The 21,867-nt window shown below is 34.7% G+C and overlaps 1 protein-coding gene across 13 annotated transcripts in view; it reads left to right on the top strand.

Moving 5' to 3' along the window:
• Positions 1–21,867, top strand: part of PPP1R9A (protein phosphatase 1 regulatory subunit 9A) — a 296,255-nt gene that overhangs the window by 150,427 nt on the left and 123,961 nt on the right. For all 13 annotated transcript variants that reach the window (XM_082398179.1, XM_082398187.1, XM_082398180.1 and 10 more), the window contains 2 exons: positions 1,808–1,940; positions 8,383–8,503. In XM_082398179.1, coding sequence (XP_082254305.1) covers positions 1,808–1,940; positions 8,383–8,503 — 254 coding nt within the window. The remainder of the gene's footprint in view (positions 1–1,807; positions 1,941–8,382; positions 8,504–21,867) is intronic.

Genomic DNA, 21,867 nt, shown 5'->3' with positions numbered 1-21,867 from the left:
TACAGATATAGATTTTTTTCTAGTGTCTTATATTTGAAATATACATTCCACCTCTTCTACATTTGAATATGTGAATCCTGGTTTATTCTTTAGGATTCAACTCAAATATTTTCCCCTCCATGAAATTCATGACAATAAAAAAATTACATGGTATATTCCTTTGTTACCTCAGTTATCACATATATTTTAGTTGTTTATTTTGATTTCTATGTCCCTACTGAGCTGTGAGCTACTTGAAACTGTGCCTTCTTCAGTGTCTAGCACAATGTCTGGCATAGAGTTGATTCTTTGTAAATTTTTGATGAATGAATAAATAAGTGATTACCAAAACATATAAGGGAAGTGAAAGATCAAAAAGGCTGTCTAAGAGAAAGTCATAAACCTGACAATTTAAGAAAAATATTGGAAGGTTCTATGGAAGGGGCATAGGAAGCATATTTTATGAAAAGATTAATTTAAAAGGTACAAACCCCATAGTTTAGAAGTGTTCATTTTGATGCAGAAATGTTTATTATGGTGGAGAAATGTGGTAGAGACCAAGTGAATGGTACAAGGCTATGAAAACATGTTGAAAGTCAGGAAGAAAAACAGTTATGCATTCTGGTACAAAACCTGTAAATGACACGATTTTGAGAAGTATGTAGAATTAGGAACCACACTACATCTGTTTCTTTGTACGCAGTATGTATTTCTGGTTTATAGGTTACCATATACAGCATGTAAGAGTTGCCAGTTTTCCAATAATATGAATGTAAAGCACATCTGGACTAGCAGGGCCAGCTTTATAGGCAATAGACTTAATTTCTTTCATCTCTGACCTTCTGTCATGCTTTCTATTGATGTTTTTATTTTAACTTTTTAATGTATATTTTTTAAAAAACTACTCACTCCTAGATTTTAAGATTTTGGAGGACATGACAAAGTTTTGTCAGGCACAGTCTAGATACTTCATAATTGTTGAATTTAATTGAAAATGTCAGTTTTTATCATGCAAATTAATTAGGCTTGATGAATTATACATTTCTTTTTTAAAAATATTCTTCAGTGTATTAAGTGAGGGATTGTATACCGAATTCCAGTTACTTTTCAAATAAAACAAATATTTCAGCAGAAAGAAGGACAATAATTTTCTTACAGCTACATCTGAAGACCACATTTAGTAGTCTTTTGAATGATTTAGGTCAGAAAGAAAGAGCTACCAATATCCTGTTTGTTTTGCAGCTCTTGAGCAATATTTTGATAGTCATTTCATTAAAAGGTTCAATGAAGATTTAATTTATATCTACATGGAAGTAAAATGAGGGATGACAAATGAGAGCTTAACACAGCCCAGTACAGAATAGAATAGAAGTCAGTTTCAATGATTCTGTGTTTGAAATATAATTCTAGTACCAGCACACTGCAACATCAGGGCTTGTATAGGTCATAGCATGAAATGGGTTCAGTGTGGGTATTTGCTTCGGTAGCCTCAAGATGCTTTACCTTAATTTTATTGCAGCTAATATGGTATACTCTGATTCTATAAAAAGTGATAAATGTTGCTAACCATATAAAGTATTCTGTGGCTAATGTTGTCTCTCAAATTATTAAAAGTGGTACATTTTTTAAATTAGTAAGTTAATTTTATTCTGATTCAGTTTTCCTTTTCTTAACATCTCAGTTGATTTTATGACAAAACAGTTGTTTAGAAGAAATTCTTCATACAAAATTTTTAACTTACGTAGTTTTGGATATGTAGCAGATTTTTTTTAAATCAAGAAAACTGTCTTTTCTGGATTTTCATCTTTTTGTTGATATCTTACTACAGGTCTTCAGCACATACTCCAATGAAGACTATGACAGGAGAAATGATGAAGTTGACCCTGTGGCTGCTTCAGCCGAGTATGAACTTGAAAAGCGTGTAGAAAAGCTGGAACTTTTCCCAGTGGAACTAGAGAAAGGTATATGAGCTCTACAGTGTTAATAACATTATATTGCTATGTTAATAATGTAGAAATGACTTTATTTTCCCTAAGTATAGCCTTTTTCCCCCCTAAGGATTGGATAAAGCTTTATTTCTCATGGAGGGTTTTATTTATTAAATTTCAAAAATAATTTATATGAATTCTGTATAGATGGTGGATTGAAAGACTCCTCCCTTACCCACCCCGCTGAAACCCATCTACTTTAGTTGGCTGGGTTGACGACTAGGAGTAGGGAGGTGTGAGTGAGATCTGATGTTTTCTTGGTACTCCTGCAAAGCGCTGGTGCAGGTGAGGAGTCCAGAGAGAGCTGCCATAAGTGAGAGCTTGGGGCAGGTGGTTGTTTTGGGGTTTTTTGGTGGAGGGAGAGTGGTCATGGTTAGATTCTGAATGTAGTAGATAGGGGGAGTGCTGGGCCTTTAGAAAATGGTGGATTTTTGGAATGAAGGCAGTGGAATCCTCTTCATCTCTGAGGGGAGAAAGCTAAAGGAAAGCAGGGAGGACAGGAGCAGAGGGGCTTGCTCCTGATTTCTCCCTGGAATCACAGACTGCCTGCTACAGTAACTGGGGACCTACGGGACCAGAGCCTGCTGTGTTTACCATCATAAATCATCACCTGGGAACTGAACTAGGACCTAATGAACAGAAAAATAGCACATCTCAGAGAGCTTTGGAAAAAAGCAGAACAAACAGATGACAACTTGAATAACAAAAAAAACCCAAAGAAACCAAATAAAGATGTTCAAGTGTGGCTTTAAAAAGACATTCTTAGGGCTTTCCTGGTGGTGCAGTGGTTGTGAATCCGCCTGCCAACGCAGGGGATACGGGTTCGAGCCCTGGTCCGGGAAGATTCCACATGCCGCGGAGCAACTAAGCCCGTGCGCCACAACTACTGAGCCTGCGCTCTAGAGCCGGCGAGCCACAACTACTGAGCCTGCTTGCCACAACTACTTAAGCCCACGCGCCTAGAGCCCGTGCTCCGCAACAAGAGAAGCCACCGCAATGAGAAGCCCGCGCACCGCAACAAAGAGTGGCCCCCACTCGCTGCAACTAGAGAAAAGCCCGCACGCAGCACCGAAGACCCAACACAGCCAAAAATAAATAAATTTATATATTAAAAAAAAGACATTCTTAAGCAAATTAACAACAACAAAAATATTTATTTTAAGATTAAAAATTTCAGTAGAGGAATTGAAGAGAAAAGGATAGTTATTGTTGAGACTCACATTGGTGATCTAGAAGGTCAAGCATAAGAAATGTTCCAAAGTAATTTTCAAATTTTCAAACAGAGCAAAAAATCCAAGAAAAATCATGAAGGAGACCCAATATATAAGTTGTAACAGAAGGGGAAAAGACAGTACAGGACAAGAGACATATTAGACAAAATAGAAGAAATTTTCCTGAGCTCAAAAAATACCTGAACCTCATAATTTAAAGGTCCTAGCCAATTTGTTGCAAGTGAGAGGACTTTAAAAAAAATTCTCATACTCAGGCATAGCCTGAGAAAATCCTAATCTTCAAACATAAAGTGAAAATCTTATAAAATACCAGGCCAAAATCAAAGCAAACAAAGAAGCAAAGGTACTTAAGTTATTAGACTAGCATCAGACTTCTTATTTGTAACACTGGGAGTGGGGAGGCATATGTATGATTTCACACACCACTGAGAAGCAAAAGGATAATGATCCAAGAACCCTATATCCATCCCAGAATATTTACCTATCCTGATGAAAGAAAGAAATTTGCTTATATGTAAGGACTTAAAGAACACATCTCCTTCATACTTCTCAGTTAGCAAGGAGGAAAAGAAACAAAGAACAGCTTGTTCGAAACGGCAAATGTTAGGGAAAGAGAGTTGAAAACTATGTAAGTATTAAGCATAAAATTGCTTGGATGAAAAATATATGAAGAATACCAATTATTACACTAAACATCATTGGCCAATAATTGTTCCTATAAAAGACACTTTCATTTGAGGTTAAAGAGAATGTAAGAGTGAAGCTTACACTTTTCATCCATTTAAAAATGTAAAAACCATTCTTAGCTTATGGCCCATACAAAGACAGCTGGATTTGGCTGTGGGCCATTGTATTGCTTATAATAGCAAAAATGAGAGCAATCTGAGTAATCATCAATGATAGGAAAAGGTATATAAATTGTAGCATATCTATTCCATAAAATATTACTCAGCAGTAAAAATGAAGGAGCCACAGTTCCATGTAGCAGTGTGTTATGATTCTTACAAACATGAAGTTGAGGCGGGGTGGGAAGCAAATCACAGAAGAGGCCATTCAGTACAATTCCATTTATTTAAATTTAAAAGCCAGGAAAAATTAAACAGCATATTGCTTAGAAATATACAAATAAGTAGCTTTAAAAAGTAGTATTAAGAAAAGGAAGGAATGGTTAGCACCATGTTTAGGATAATGGTTACCAAAGGAAGAGTTATGATTTCAGGGAGGCTTACATAGTGGGCTTTTGGGGTATTTGTAATGTTTTCTGTCTTTGTTAATACATGAATGTTTGCTTTATTTTTGTTTTACACAATGTTTTGTAGGTAAATGTTTTTATAAACTCTTTTGTTTGTATGCTACATTTCATAGTAAAAGTTAAACTAGAAAAATTAAACTAGAAGAGAACTAAATGAAGTAGCTATTTTTAATTTTTTGAGGAATCTCCATACTGTTTTACATAGTGTCTCCAGCAATTTACATTCCCTCCAAGAGTGCACAAGAGTTCTCTTTGCTCCCCATCCTTCCCAACACTTGTTATCTCTTATCTTTTTGATGATAGTCATTGTAACAGGTGTGAGGTGATATATCATTGTCGTTTTGTAGCTTAAAGCTGTAAAAGTTGTATTATAGCTATTAAAGATACAAGATCTGAGCAAATTGATATTCTGTATTCTTGGATGAGAAGACTCAGTATAGGAAAGTCTCTCCTATGCTGTCTTCTATAGGTATAAATTTATAAATAAATTTAATGCGGTTCAAGTAGAACTGCCATCAGAGTTTCATTGTTAGAGGGGATTGCATAATACAATACTAAATTTTATATGGAAAAATACAGACCTAAGGGAAGTATGGAAAAGGATGTGAAAGGATTTAACTTCCCAAATATCTGAATGTAATGTAAAGCCTCTAAAATCAGAACAAATTGTATACATATAGCAGTTGATCAGTGGAACAAAATACAAGGTCCAGGGAAAGATGTTAGTGTGCATGAGAATTTAATAACATGACACCTAAGATACTCTAATTTAGAAGTAACAGGGTGCTTTACAAATTGTTCTGGCATAAAGCATCTATCTGAAAGAGTATTAAGTTGGAAAACTTCATTTTCATTATATCATATATAAAAACTCTACATGAATTAAATAATAAAATATTAAAAATGACAAAGATATTTGATGAAAATTTATGTCTACATTTATCATCTGGGCTTGTGGGAGGAGGGGCTTAACCAAAATGGAAAATCAGAAATTATAAAAGAAAAGATGGACCAATTCACTCATCCAAAATTTTAAACTCTTAAAGGCAATATTGTCAAACAAAGCCAAGAGATAAGTGATACATATGAAGGGGGAAATATTCATTATAGATGACATAGAGTTAATAGCTGTAATATTCTAAGAGTCTTCGGAAATGATGAGAAAAAAAGAGTCAGGCAAAACTCATTAGAAAAATTGGCACTTTACTTCAGAGGAAATCTAATGGCCCAAGTTCATATGAATACAAGCTCAAATCTCACTAGCAATGAGGGGAATGCTGAACTTAACATGAGGTTTTTTTTTTTTCCTGGTAGAGAAAATAAGCTCTGAGCTCCAGAGGGTGGTGATAACATCTTCCTAACACAGCCTTATAGTCTTTTCCATCTTGTCCTGGCTGCTTTGCATACTTAGTGCTCTGCCTGTTCCTAGGAGAGTATATACAGAGGAAGACAGGATGGCTACTGGGTTCTTGATGGTGCAACCACAAGAATCAGGGCCTTGAAGTTGTGGCTTGGACTTCACCCATGCTTGACATCTCAGAGAAGCTGTACAGAGATAAGATTAGTCACCTGGTCTCTGTGGGTTGATCATACTCTTTCTTTAATTTTCCTTCGGTTATCACCATGTCTTTCACATGGTCTGCAATGGAATTGAGGATGGCTCAAGCTAATATAATAGTTTTGCCCACAGTTGGGTTTTCAGCTTTGCAAATCTGAGTAATTTTCCAGTTAGAGCATCAAGAGGAGCTATGGAAGGAAGGAAGATAATTTTACTAAAGCCTGAGTCCAGGCAGGGAAAATGGATTTAAAAACTCAGATATAATTTTCATGCAGGTTATTTGCAGGAAGTAACTATTATATTTAATGGCATGATAGTACAGAGAATCAACATTTGAGGGGAGCCCTTTCAATATACTGAGTATGGGAACTCAACATTGGCTTGACACGTGATAATTCATAATGAAGAAAAAGTCCTATAAATACAATGAATATGAATAAGAATTCAGCTAATACTTAATATACATCAGAGATTTCATACAGGAGAGAAACCCTATGACATTTTTCAATGTGGAAAAGTCTACAGAGATCATCTCTTAAACTACACAAGAGCAAACACACTGGAGGAAGAAAAATAAACTTCTTTGAATGTAAACACTGGGAAGGCTTTTGGTCATCATTCATCCCTTTATCAACATGAACAAATTCACACTCTAGAGAAACCCTATGAATATGATGAATATGTGCAATAATTCAGCAATACAGCTAACCTTTATAAACATAAGAGAATTCATGTGGGAGAGAAGAAACTTTATACATGTAATCAATGAGGAAGAGCCTTTGCACAGATCTAACCTTCATGTGCATAAGAAAACTCATTCTGGGGAGAAACTCTAAAACTGTAATGAATGTAGAAAAGGTTTTAGCAGGAGAATGCCTCTTGATGAACATGAATATCTATACTGGGGAAACGATTAGAATGTAATAAATATGGGAAATGACGTGTGCAAATATTCTAAATGTAAGGAAGGAAGGAAAGTCTCCAGTGATCACTCATTTAGTCAGCAGTTCTCATAGTAGATACCTATGCCTAGAATCAATGAGGACGTGCCTTCAGCTGGGGATCACATCAAACGTTTCCTCCAGGGAGAGCACTCTACATAGCTTTCTTTAGCACACAGCTGAGCAAACACATCACTTTTGCCAAATGACATATTTTTAAACATATGTAGAATAAAGATGTAGGATTATGAGTTGTACTTAGAAATACTTAAAGCAGAAGCTGTCAGTAACTAATAATCAATGAGATGAACCTTACTCAAAAAATTACTAGTTGAGAATACTTAGCAAATTAAAGGTTATTGCTAAAAAGGCTTTTAAAAGCATCAAGTATTCTATTGAGCTCATGAGCCCGTTTTCCTTTAACAATCCACCACTGCTGACTAGCTAATACCATCTATTTTTTATGCAGCTAATACACCATTATTATAAAGACTTTGAGGCTATCAGAAAATAACTTTGAATGTTAACCAAAAAATGTGGAATGCAAATAGTGTATCTTTTATTTCATTAATGTTAAAATATATGCATTCACAGAGAGGAGAATTGGAAGTATGGATTTGTAAGTGAATTAAAAAACGTGTTTGTCAGTATTGTTCAAAGGTCCAATAAAATGGAAACGAAAGTGAATGCCTGTTAGTAGAGAAATGGTTGGATAAGTTACGACAGCTTCTCACCATGAAATATTATGCATTATAAGTGATTTAAGGCTATGTAAGTTGATATCCATGAAGTATCATTGGATTAGAAAAGTAAGCTACAGAGAGAAGTAGGTATAATATGATCTTGTTTGTGTAAAGAAAATAAGAAGGAAAATTAAGCCATATATAATATGTATATTTAATTATATGCATATAATGTATATATCGTATCTGATGATACATTTATATGCTTGTATAGTAGGACAGAGGAAAGTACTGAGAGACACATACCATCTTATTAACATGAATGGGAATATGGACCAAGTAAAAAAGAAAAGAAGACTGCATAAATAAAGGGGAAATTCCAGATATATTATGATCACATTTATTTAAATAATATATATATATGTTTGAGTATGTATGGTCTGTGCTTAAAAATATTATATTATTTAGTCAGGCAGATTGATTGATTGCTCAATAACCAAATTATTACCTTTTTGAGGGATCACAATGGAAGAGCCACTGGCAGTAGTAAAATGAGACTAAACTAATGAGCCTTTTGAGGGGTCTAATTTGACATCTTTGCTCCCCAGCATAGAATAAAATTTCTGTCAAAGGAAGCATATCAACATAGTTCACAAAGAACAAAATTAAAAGCAGCAAATAGATCTCAGCAGCTAATTGTGGATGAGTGTAAAACTTAGGTTGTTTCTTTTTTTTTTCCCTTTTCATAGATGAGGATGGACTTGGTATAAGTATTATTGGAATGGGTGTTGGAGCAGATGCTGGACTTGAAAAGCTGGGAATATTTGTCAAGACAGTGACGGAAGGTGGTGCTGCTCAGCGAGATGGCAGGTAAGCCAACTACTGTTGTTAATAACTCAAATCTCCTAGGAAATGTTTCTGGGAATTTCTTTCAATGGTAGCTTTCTTTTGACTTTTTAGAACAGAATTTCAGAGTGTGTCTCAGATGTGGAAAATGTTGAAACACTTGAATTACTTTCTGATTTGCAGGCAGAATACATTTCTTTAATGTATATTAGATAAATAGGTGGATGGATCTGTTATCTATGTCTGTCTACCTTTGTATCTATCCATTCATCTATCTAGCCAGTGAAGGTGAGCAGAATTATGGATGTGTATCATTTAAGAATATGTACTGTGGAGATCAGCATATAGTTTTCACTTCAGAGATATCAAAACAAATAATAATAGTTCTGGCACTTCTGAAAATGACAGAGGTAGGAGGGAAAATAGGAACTAATTCTGCAATGATGGTAATTCTGGAGATCAGTGTCTCTCAAAATGTGTTCTGTCTAAAAACACAGGTTCTTGAGTGCCACCTAAATCTGGAAATAAAATCTCTAGGAGAGGGTTAAACATCCACCTTGGGTAATTTGAATGCACACCAGAGCATCTGATGGTCATTGTTTTATGTCTTAGCTTTCATCATCTCAAGCTACAACTATCTTTAAAGATTTGATTAATCCTGACCCTAGGCTCCTGATGCATCAAGTTGGGGCTGAAACAGAAATAGAAATAAAAGTAGACTCAAAAATATGAGTGCTAAATTCAAAGAAATGTCATCTTATTTTTTTTAGGAACATTGAATAACTGGCTTTGATTTTTTTCAAGGTTTAAGTATGTATCACTCAACCAGCTTATCCAGAAATAATAAACCATGTTGAAAATCATTTGTGAATCTCCAATGAGACCAATAGTTGTATTATTTGTTTCATAATTTAAAAAACATATTTATATACACAGATGTTTCCCAAGAGGAACTAAATTGATTTATTTAAATAGAAAGCCACACCTTCAGTACCATCTCTTTCTATGCGGTTAGGGACCACATCTTAGCCAGTAGCCTTATTTGTATTCCCATAACACTTGAACAGAGAGGGTCTGAAATGAATGTTTTGAGTGAATGTTCAGCTGACTGAATGTTCAGCTGACTGAATGTTTATCACACTTAAAACAAAGAAAGTGGGATATTAATATTTTGTGTTTAAAAGTAACTTATTAAGTCTTCCTCCTTTTCAAGGTAGTTAAGGAAATAACCTCTTTGCCCCTTCAATGAATTATATAATGGTAGTAGTAAATATTTCCTATTATTAATTTAGAACCTTTCTTCCAAGTGAGCTAAAATATGTTTGTAAAATCTGTATCTTTTCTCTTCATGCTTTATGAAAAACTTAAGTCATTCTAAAGTGATAGGAAATAATTCTTACTGTTAATATTCAAACATAATAAATTATTATAAATCACCTCTCTTAAGTAAATGAGCCACAAAGCCAAACCAAACTACAAATTGATTAAAAAACAAAAAAGTAGAGAATTTTGTATTCATCAGTTAGTCAATTCCCGTTGTTCTAAACTCAGAACTATTTGTTTTTCTGTCACTCATTTTTTAAATTAGGTTTGTTTTCTATTAACCTATTTACTGATTTGTTCTCCTGTGTAGTTATAATATTTACACTGATATGAGAACTTTGCTTTATCAGTCCCAGTGTGCATTTCCTCAATCCTTCTAAATGAATGTTTACCTAGTACAGTAATCCTGCTGTTGTTATAATAGATGCTTAATAAATGCCTCAGTGAATATATTAAAAAAGACAACTTGATGTAATGAAATGAGCAGAATCTTTGGGATCATGTGACCAGGAGTCTTAATTTCATACCCTCTACTTACCAGCTAAGGGATATTGAACAAATTACTTAATTTTCAGGTTTCTACATTGCAGGATTGTTGTATGCGTTAAATAAACATATCTAAATAAAAAACCTTCCACAGTGCTGTTTGTTTATGAAGCTGTTCTTGACTGAAGTAGGCATAAGCTTGAAATTTATTAAAAATAGTTATTATGGGAAGTCTTATGAAAAACTATAGAAAGATGTATGAAATAAGTACAGAATCATAAGATTTTGGTGGTCAGAGGGACTTTAGAGATCTTTTCCATACCTTTCATTTTATACGAAAATTGACTGTGTGTTTGTGTGTGTATTTGAAAATAAGTGGTCACAATATTGCACCTATGGCAGTGTTCACATCTTTTATTGGGTTGGCCAAAAAGTTCATTCGGGTTTTCCGTAAGATATTATGGAAAAACCTGAATGAACTTTTGGGCCAACTCAATAAATTATTACACTATTATTACGACCATTATGGGTATGCTCATTTGCACAGCATTTTAGTGTTTGCTATTTAAAAGGTATCAGTATTAAAAAACTACAAAAGGAACACTTGGTTGCTGCCTGCAGTCAATAATTTTTTAAAGTTTTGTTATGTATACTTACTGATATAGAAAGATATTGTATTAAGGATTTACAAAACAGTATGATTAGTATAATGCCATTCTTGTCTGGATGTGTTTTCTATTCTTTTCATCACTCCCCCCACCTCGCCCCCATCTCTCTCTGTCTCTCTCTTTTTTCTCTTTCTCTCTCTCAGAAAACCTGGATTTAATATACACCAAAGTGTTGAATGACTCTAGTCTGTGTGGTTTTTTTACTTTATTTATTTATTTATTTATTTATTTTTGGCTGTGCTGGGTCTTCGGTTTGTGCGAGGGCTTTCTCTAGTTGCGGCAAGTGGGGGCCACTCTTTCATCGCGGTGCGGGGACCGCTCTTCATCGCGGTGCGCGGGCCTTTCACTATCGCGGCCCCTCCCGTTGCGGGGCACAGGCTCCAGACGCACAGGCTCAGCAGTTGTGGCTCACGGGCCCAGCTGCTCCGTGGCATGTGGGATCTTCCCAGACCAGGGCTCGAACCCGTGTCCCCTGCATTAGCAGGCAGATTCTCAACCACTGCGCCACCAGGGAAGCCCCTGTGTGGTTTTTTTAAAATTTCATCTAATATAGAATATTTAATTTTGTATAGGGAATATGTAATATTTTATATATTTTAAACTGCAACTAAAATTAATAAAATTATCACCATATGGCCTTGGGAAAGTTACTCTTCAGACCTTAGTTGTGGACAGAATTAAAGTTCTGGGTTAGATGTTCCTTTTAGCTTTAAAAGATTGAGTCTGTATTATAGCTTTCTAGCTTGCTTCTAGCTTCTTAATAACTCTTCTTTACTTAAGAAAATGATTTCAATTTAATCTCAGATCTGGGCAAACTTCCTTGAGGGTATGTCAAATAAACAGGTATATAGAGAAATTCTTTTCTCCCTCCTCTGCCCGTCCCACCCACAATACAAGAAGCCATTTTTGTTGTGTTGCTTTTACCCCTTCCAAATGTCTCATAAACTCATCACATTTTGAGTACTTCTAAAAATTTGCCATGGATATTTATCTCCGGAGTCATCTAGTATAGTTAAAAAGTTTTGAGTCTTCCTTATTATTTGATATGATGTCTTAACATTCTAAATGTCTATTCACATCTGTCTGTATCTTTTCATATGACACCTGAAACGTAGGGGGTGCTCAGTAAATATTTGTTGAATGAGTGAATACCTGTGCTTTAATCTCTTTCAAGACATTTAGTACTGGGACCTAACATTTTTCTTTTTCTGCTCTTTTCTTCTCCTCCTTTTTTTTTTGGCTACTTTGCCTCTTATAGTTTATCTTGTAATTTAGCTGAGTGGCATGATAGCCATTTACACTTTCTGTGTTAGTTCTAAATTTTTATTAAAATAACGCTAAATATATTAACCATTAGTTTTTGCTGCCATAATTTTATGAATGTACACAGGACACTTTAACACACTAATTATTTCTCCAGTCCTCTTTAATGAATCTATAAAGCAAAATGAATTTTATAGTAGCACAATTGAAAATGCTGATAGTAGAATAAATCATGTGGATGGTAACTGACAAAAGATATTAATAATGCTGGGCTAAAGAGGCAAATTGAAAATGCATTTAAAATCTGCTTTGTATCTGGGTCCTTATGTTTTTTTCTCAAGCTTTTGCTTGAGAACACTGTCATTTTAGAACACTGTTCTGTTTATTTTTCAGTTTTTTGGAAAAGCTAATCAAATTTGAACTTAAGGTGCAATGTAGTTTATCCTCATTCACGTGTTGGTTTAAACGATTTTAATCATTTTGGACAATCTTTCTGGTAACACTAACATATAAAACAGATGAAGAGTCCTATTCTTCTGCTTACCCTGCAGCAAACTCTCCCTCCTTGCAGGACCTGTGTGTCCCCATGAGGTATCCTCAAGCCTGGGACAGCCCTGAATGGGAACTTCTGTTTTCATTGTGTCCATATATCCTAATTCCTTAGTCAGTGGTTTCCTCTCTGCACACACACTCTTTTGTTACTCTTCTAATTAAGCGTCTTCACCCCTTAGAGAGTTTGGGGATATTACTGCTATGATATGTATTTTCATACGCATTTAACACTTTGCTGCCTAGCATTTTGGCGAAAACTCTCTGTTGTCCAGCGTTAATGTTGCTCCAGCTTGTTTCCTTTTCATTCATCCTTGGTTGCTTTGCTGACATAAGCCCCGTGAGGTAGGATTTTTGTTTTTGTTTCCCCATCCCAGATATGTCATGTCAATAAATAACTACCCAATAACATTAAACAAACTCCAGAGTACTCCAACTTAGATATTTTTACTAGCCTTACCCCCACTGATTCTGGTTTTTAGATTCAGAATTGAGGGATTTCAGAAACATCGGACTGAGGTGGAAGAGCAGTCGTATCGCACACGTGTGTTTATGAGCGCATGGAAACGTTGAAGAAATGGCCAGGACTAGATGCCTTTTACAAACTAGCCAGCTACCTTCCTGTAAATTCCATTCCAGTAGACAGTGTTCCCAGGGAAAAACAGGCTATTTCCTCTGCTATTCTGGAAAAATTTTGGAAAGTCTGTTATCTGTATTCTTTCTACTCTGGGGTGGTCTAATGCAGAGAGCCGTCCATTTAATTTTTACCACCAGGACTCATCCTTTGTCTTTTCTGTGCTTCTGATTATGAACCAAGATTTGAGAGGTATTATCAACTACTACTAGTGAGGTTGCATCTAAAAGTTACCTTCTCTCAGGGTAAGAGATTCAAGCAAAGTGGGTATCAGATGCCAAAAAACTTTTCCCTACCGTAATAACCACTTATGTAGTAAGTAGCCTGCTGGTTCATGACCTTGTGGTTTGTAGGGTCAGTCCATGGTAGCAGTAACCCTGAACAGGTGCCCTTTTTTGTAACCGATATTATTTATTCCTGTCATCCCTGTCCAATCGTTTCTACGTCTCCTCCTTCTTATGCTCATTTTTACAGTTTCTTGAGTTTGTCTCCACATTAATCACCACACAACTTACCTCTAAAAAGTAAATTGAAATGCCCTTCAAATAAAATAGCAAACTCTGTAGAACTTCCCTCCCTCCCTCCCTGCCTCCCTCTTTTCTAATTTAAAGGTGGCTTTTATTTCCTTGTTTTAATTTTGTATCAGATTTTCAAATCCTTTCTGTAATGAATTTATCACTTTGAAATGAGAAAAAAAGTTTTAAAAATTAATACCCTTTTAATGAAAATAATAATCAAATAATATTGAGCTCTCTTCATCCCCTTAATGCTTGCTGTATTAAGGCAGGCAGGAAGAATTATGTAGGATCAGAAACCTGCAATTTAGTTGTGGGATGCTCCTTTCTTACACTGGGCTCTGAATGCAGAGAGCAAATTCAGTCAAATGTCTGTTGCCACTCTTCCTGTTGCATGGAATGCTTTAAAGCTCGACTATCTTCTGTCTTCTCAGTGACCAGTACCAGTGTTCTTTTTTTTTTTTTTTTTTGCTGCATTGGTTCTTTGTTGCCGCGTGCAGGCTTTCTCTAGTTGAAGTGATGAGGAGAGCGGGGGCTACTCTTCATGGTGGTGTGCGGGCTTCTCATTGCGGTGGCTTCTCTTGTTGCAGAGCATGGGCTCTAGGCATGCAGGCTTCAGTAGTTGTGGCATGCAGGCTCAGTAGTTGTGGCTTGCGGGCTCTGGAGCGCAGGCTCATTAGTTGTGGCGCATGGGCTTAGTTGCTCCGCAGCGTGTGGGATCTTCCAGTACCAGGACTCGAAGCTGTATCCCCTGCATTGGCAGGCAGATTCTTAGCCACTGCGCCACCAGGGAAGCCCAGTACCAGTGTTCTTCATTCCTTTGTGGAATCCGTATTTCCACCTAGCATCACTTTTCTTCTCCCTAAGGGACGTCCTTTATATCACCAGGTCTGCTCGTGATGAATTCTTTCAGCTTTGTTTATCTGAACAAGTCTTTATTTCACCTTTTAGTTTTTAAAATATATTTTCTCTGTGTATAGGATTCTAGGTTGACAGGTTTTTTTTTTCCATTTAGAACTTTTTCCAGATTTTTTTTCTAATTTTAGACTCATGGATGTGCATGAACATAAGGACATTGACACAGATGAATTAAGAAAATTAGGAAGTGCTATAATATAAATATCAATATTGTTTATTTTCTGCTTAAGTTAATTGTATATGATAAACATTGTAAAATTTCTATTGAAAAACAGAAGCTCAAAACCATTTGTATGAGTTCTCCCATCTGTTACCTTTTTGAGAAAATGTCTTTTTGGCTTTGGGTTAGAGATTATAGATCTTTGAGTCCAGAACCTTTAGTCTAGTTATTTTATGGTTATTCACATATGCATCTTTAATAAAGAACAAGGGACTATAATGCTTCTGTCTAGAGGAAAACTTTTTAGACTATTTCCACAGTCACTGTAAAATGCCATCATCAGTTGTCAAATAAGCATGTGCTAATTTTAGAGAACATTTTGGAGTTATAAATGTAATACATGTTCATGGTTGAAAATTTGGAAAATGTAGAAGAACGTAAAGAAGAAAATAAAAATCTCATGTAATCCCACCATGTAGAGTTGACCACTCTTAAAATCCTGCTGGTGAATTTTCTTCCAGAGTTTTTTCTGTGCATATGCCTTTGTTTACTTACTTAACGAGATTAAAATCAGTGAAGATATAGCTTTATGGGCTTTTGTACATTTTATTCATCAAGATAATATTTGTTGAGCGCTTACTATATGTCAGGCAATATGCTGTGTTCTTTATATTTTGTATCTTATTTAATCCCTCTAATAACCCTGATTAAATATATAAAATTATTGTTATTTCTGTTTTAGATATAAGGAACAATGGCTCCTCTTATATAGTCACAGCAAATAAGTGGCAGAGCCTGGCTATGAACTTAGGATATCTTATTCCAGAGCCTATGCTCAAATAATATGTTATACTATATAACATTACTAAATACTTTTCTAACAATAGAATATATCTAAGGATATATTATGCTGTAGTATTATATATATGAACCATTTATTGTTCATATTGTTATACTAGTATGTTGTTTCAAGGTATTGATCAGGTTAGCATTTTTATATAAAAATCATTGTGAATATCTCTGATTATTTCTTTGAAAGTACTTCCTTGGAGCGGAATTACTATGTCAGAGTGCATTACATTTTAAATGCTTTAGAAACACATTGCTAAACTGCCCTTCAGAAAGGTTGTTCAATTTGTATTCCCCAGGAGTGTGTTGAAGAGTAATCTACTGCACCCTTAAGATTAAGATTGAATATTGTGTTATAAAATCTTGAATAATTTGATAATTTCTTGTTTTTGCATCTTTTAAGATGTTTACTGGATGCTTGTATTTCTTTCTTTTTTTATAAATTATTTTCAGTGTGCTTTTTTCCTGTTGCCTTTTTTACAACTGTGTTATCATTTGTTCTTTTAGTGCTAATCTTTACAAATAAGTGGTCCATACCAACTGGCTTTACTTCTTAACTGTAAGGAACTTTCTCCTCTACTCCCCCACTCTTATAACAAAAATGATCAAGTCCAATAAACAGATTTAAAGTGCAACTTTAAACTTAACACAGTAAAATTCTGTATTTAGTTTCGAGCCTTAATGTTCTGTCAAATTTATTGCTTTAAAAATTATTTACCTACTTTTTGAGACATCCAAGTAACCTTTTCTTAGACCTCATCTTAAACTTCTCAGTGTCATTATAGTCATTTATTTCTAATGAGATCCATGTCCCTTTCCTTGATTTTTTTGTTTCTTTGTTTTTGTTGGTGTATGTGTGTGTGTGTGTGTCTCTGTGTGTGTGTGTGTGTGTGTTTGTGAGAGAGAGAAAGAGAGGCTTTCCAGGTTCTCCTTCTATATAGATCCTCCTGTTTTTCACCCTGTGTTGTAAGAATGCTTCTCTTCCAAGCTGAGCTTCTTGACCTCATTTTTGTATTCAGCCAATGAACTGATTTTTATAAATGACTATATAAATTACTCCCTTTGTATTCCAGTCTCAGTGCATGTAGACCTATTCATTTATTTCATGTATATGTTATTTTTATCTCAAATTCATCATAAAAGAAATTTAATTCCTCTTTTCCTTATTCTTTTTTCTTTCCCTTGATATGAACAACCTGTGTTTTCTGTGTTGTTTTTCATCACTTTAGATGTAAACTTTCTAGTCATCTTTTATTCTTTCATTCATTTTACTCATTAATATTTTATTGTATTGTATATTTTTTTCCTTTGGAATGTCCCTCAGATTCTTCTTTTGTGTTCATTCTCTGGGCCACATCTCTGGGCCAGGTCTTTCTCTTATTCCTTGTGTCTGTGGGCTTCTTTCAGCTGATCTTTCCCAGTTTATCCTTATCCTGGTCCCAAGATTATTCTTCTGCAACTGTCACTTTGTTTGTGCAGCCCTTCTGAATAACAGCATATAGTTGCTCTCCCATTTTTTGCCAGTCATAACCCAGGATCTTGTTGACATTGGATACCAGTGTTATTTCTTAAGTACATACTCTCTACTTTACTCAGGAAAAGTACATTATTGTCTCTGTTAGTTTCCTTCCCCAGCCTCCTTGCACATCTGAGTCAAAATAATAACTACTAAAACTGCAGTATATTAAGGCTGTATGATATGTCAGTTACTGCACTAATCCTTTTACATACGATTTTTGCTGATCTTTACAACCAGCATACATGGTAGTTATAGTAGACCTTTTCTATCTAAACTAAGGATTAATTGTTTCAGGAATTCATAGTTGAAGAAACTTAAGGTTTTATAGAAAACAGGATTAAGAAAACTGTGGTGTGAGGTAAATGAGTGAAAGCATATAAATAAACTTTTGCTGAAATAAAACAATCAAAATGCATTGTAAAGAAAGAGACTATCAATTACACATTTTAAAATTTTGCTGTAATAGGTATAGTATCATTAATTTACATTTAATATTTTGCACGCTACATACATTTAAATAGGATATCCCTTTCTAACCCCCATCCAGTATCAGGAAAATGGTTGTAAGTTTGTTCTACCTTATTGGTAATGGTGTGCATTTTAAGTGGCATTTTTCCCCCAATCCATCATCTTTTCTTCAAATACTCATTGCTTTTCTGGTTTTGTAAATTTGGAGTTGTTTACTACCAAGGTCTGGGACTCTATAGCTCAAGCCATCCATCTCCCTTATTCATTCTTAACGTTCACTATGCTTGCAAGATAGGAGGCTAGGTCTGGGTTTACTTTACCTCAGATTTCTTTCTCTCTTTCCAAGGCTCCTTTGCAGAAACTTTCACTCCCAGTCTGCCATCTACTTTCTCCTTCTTTTCTTTTTCTACCTTTCAGTAATTCCCTTCTGTGTTTCCCTACATCACACAAATTTAACAATATTAACAACATAGAGATGAGGAAACAGCAGTTGGGACTTCTTTTAGATTATCAGTAAGTGAAAGCTTTGGGATTGAAATTTAGATCTGAGCGTTCCAAGGTTCAGGTTTTTTTCTTACTGCCACATTTCCTTTCATCCTCTTCACCCTACCCAGAATCATATTTTTCTCAACATTTTATTACCTTCTACTTCAAGGCTACGCTTAGTGTCCAGTTCCTCAATGAAACCATTTAACTGCCATTAGTTGATCCCAGCTGAACTCTTGGCCTCTGTACTCTTAAATGTAATAGACTGTAGAACATGCATTTGTGTTTAATTGTTTGTCATCATGTTATGTATATGGTGTATCCCTGGATTCATTGTTAAATCTATCTATCTATCTATCTATCTATCTATCTATCTATCTATCTATCTACATATATAACTGAATCACTTGGCTATACACCTGGAACTAACACAAAATTGTAAATCAACTAGAGTTCAATTTAAAAATCCAAAAAAATTAAAAAAGGAGTATCAAACAATATCTGGTAGCATGCAACATTAGGTGGAGGTATAAAATACAAGATCTAGAAGAGGTTCAAGAATGAAAAAAATCATTAGGCTTGGATAAGCAGATAATTCCTCAAAGAGAAGAGCTGGGCCTTTAGGAGAAGGCTTTTGAGAGGGTAGAGAAGGGATTTTTGGCAAATATTTTGTAAAAGGTACAAAAGCACAAATGTGAACAGTCTTTTCAGGGTATGGCTTATCTTAGAGCTTCTAGTTATGTGAGGATGTTGTTGGATAAAAATGAAAAGCGTTGAGATGATATTAGGGATTGATGGTAATGTGATATTTGGTTAAATACATAAATGGAGACTTAACAGTGTTTATAGAATAGAAGGCTTAACATTGTTAAGAAGTCAGATGTCCCCATATTTATCTGTAGGTTCAAAGAAATACAATAAAAATCTCAGGAGACTTCTTTTTTTTTTTTTTTTTGGTAGAAATTGACTAGCTGGTTCCAAAATGCATACGGAAATGCGAAGGACCTAGAATAACAATTCTGAAAAAGAATAAAGTTAGAGGACTAACCTTACCTTTCTCAAGACTTACTACAAAACTTCTGTAACCAAGGCCATGTGATATTGGTATAAAAATAGAAACAGAGATCAGTGAAGTAAAATAGAAAGTAAGGAAAGGATTGAGACAGATATAGTCAGGTGACTTTCAATAAAAGTGCCATGATAATTCAGTGGTAAAATGTACAATCAACAAATAGTCCTATAAGAATTAGATATCCAATATTCTGTAATAACCTAAATGGGAAAAGAATTTGAAAAAGAATAGATACAGATTCAGTGTATAACTGAATCACTTCACTGTACACCTGAAACTAACACAACATTGTTAATCAACTATACTCCAATATAAAATAAAAATTAAAAAAAGAATTAGATATCCATATGGAAAAACAAAAAAACTGAACCACAAACCTTACCTCACCCCATATACAAATTAACTCAAAATTAATCATAGATCTAGACATAAGAGTTCAAACCATGAAATCTCTAAGAGAATACATAGGTGAAAATCTTTGTGTCCTACCATTAAGTAAAGATTTTTGAGACAGGACTCAAAGCATGGACCATCAAAGAAAAAACTGATAAACTGAACGTTATTAAAATCAAAACTTTTGTTCTTTGAGAGACACAGTTATGAAATGATAAAGGGAAGCTATGTAGACAAGAAGAAAATATTTGTTAAACATTCATGTGAGGACTTGTGTCAAGAATATGAAGAACACTTACAACTCGATAACAAAAAGAACCACAACTCAATTTTAAAAATACAGATGAAAGATTTGAACGGTTATTTTGAAGAGAACAATATATGAATGGTCAATAGCATATGAAAAAATGGTCAACATCATTAGTCATTAGAGAATACAGATTAAAACTGCAGTGAGATACCACATCTACTAGGATGGCTAAAGATAAGAATGCTGACAATATAAAATGTTAGCAAGGATGTGGAGAAATGGAACACTCCTACATAGCTTGTGGGAACATAAAATTTTACAGCCACTTAGGAAAACAGTTGGGCAGTTCTTTTAAAGTTTAACGTATGCTTAACCTTTCAAGCCAGCAATTCTACGTGTTGGTATTTTCCGAGAAATGAAAATGTATGTCTACATAAAGACTTATATGTGAATGGCAACTTTATTCATAATAGACAAAATTGAAAAACAAATGTCTATCCTGTGCTTTACTCCGTACCTTCTGAGTGAGAATTTTGGAGGAGGTGCAACTTGAGGAATCTTTAATTTTCAGAATTGCTCCATTATTCCATTGCAGTTAGGCAGTTTGGGAACTAGTGCCCTAGACTATCCTATCCAGCATGGTGTGGCCACTGCTAGCTCATATTGTACTTTTGTGCAAATTTGAAAAATATATCTCTCCCCTCCTCCCTCCTAGGCACTAATCTACTTTCTGTCTGTAGAGAGTTGCTTCTTCTGGACATTTAATATAAATGTAATCATATAACATGTGATCTTTTGTGATGACTTTTTTCACTAGTATAATGTTTTCAAGGTTCATTCATGTTGTAGCACCTATCAAATTTCATTTCATTTTATTGCCAAATAATATTCCATTGAATGCGTATGCCACATTTTGTTTATTCTGGCACCAGTTGATGGATATTTGGATTGTTTTTACTTTTTGGCTATCTTGAATAATGTTGCTTTGAACATTCATGTACAAATTTTGTGTGGCCATGATTTCATTTCTCTTGAGTATGTAGTTAGGAGTGGAATTTCTGAGTCATATGGTAACGCTATGTTTAACCTTTTGGAGAACTGCTGGATGGTTTTCCAAAGCAACTGCATCATGTTATATTGCTACCAGTAATTTATGTGGGTTACAGTTTCTCCACATCTCATGAAAACTTGTAATCTGTCTTTTTTTTTTTTAATTGAAATATAGTTGATTTACAATATTATAGTGGTTTCAGGTGTACAACATAGTGAATCAATATTTTTATAGGTTATGCTCCATTTAAAGTTATGATCTGTCTTTTTAAAAAAATTTTATTTTATACTGGAGTATAGTTGATTAACAATTTTGTGTTAGTTTCAGGTACTACCTGTCTTTTGATCATAACCATCTTAGTAGGTGTGAAGAGGGGTCTTATTTTAGCTTTGATTTATATTCCCCTGATGGCTAATGATGTTGAGCACCTTCTTCATATGCTTATTTGCCTTTTGTGAAACTTCTTTGGAGAAATGCCTATTCAGATCCTTTGCTCACTTTTTGAAATTGAGGTATAATTGACATATAACATTATATTAGTTTCAGGTGTACAACATAATGATTTGATATTTGTATACACTGTGAAATGATCACCACAATAAGTCTAGTTAACATTCCATCACCAGATGTAGTTACAAAATTTTCTTTCTTTTTTTTCTTGTGATGAGGACTTTTAAGATCTACTCTCTTGGCAACTTTCAAATAGGCACTACAATATTATTAACTATAGTCACAATCCTGTACATTACATCCCCATGACGTATTTATTTTATAGCTGGAAGTT

The sequence above is a fragment of the Balaenoptera borealis genome, assembly GCF_965194805.1.
Source record: "Balaenoptera borealis genome assembly, chromosome: 7".
NCBI classification, from domain to species: domain Eukaryota; kingdom Metazoa; phylum Chordata; class Mammalia; order Artiodactyla; family Balaenopteridae; genus Balaenoptera; species Balaenoptera borealis.
The sequence above is the reverse complement of the archived record's forward strand: the minus strand, read 5'-3'. Positions and strand labels throughout refer to the sequence as shown.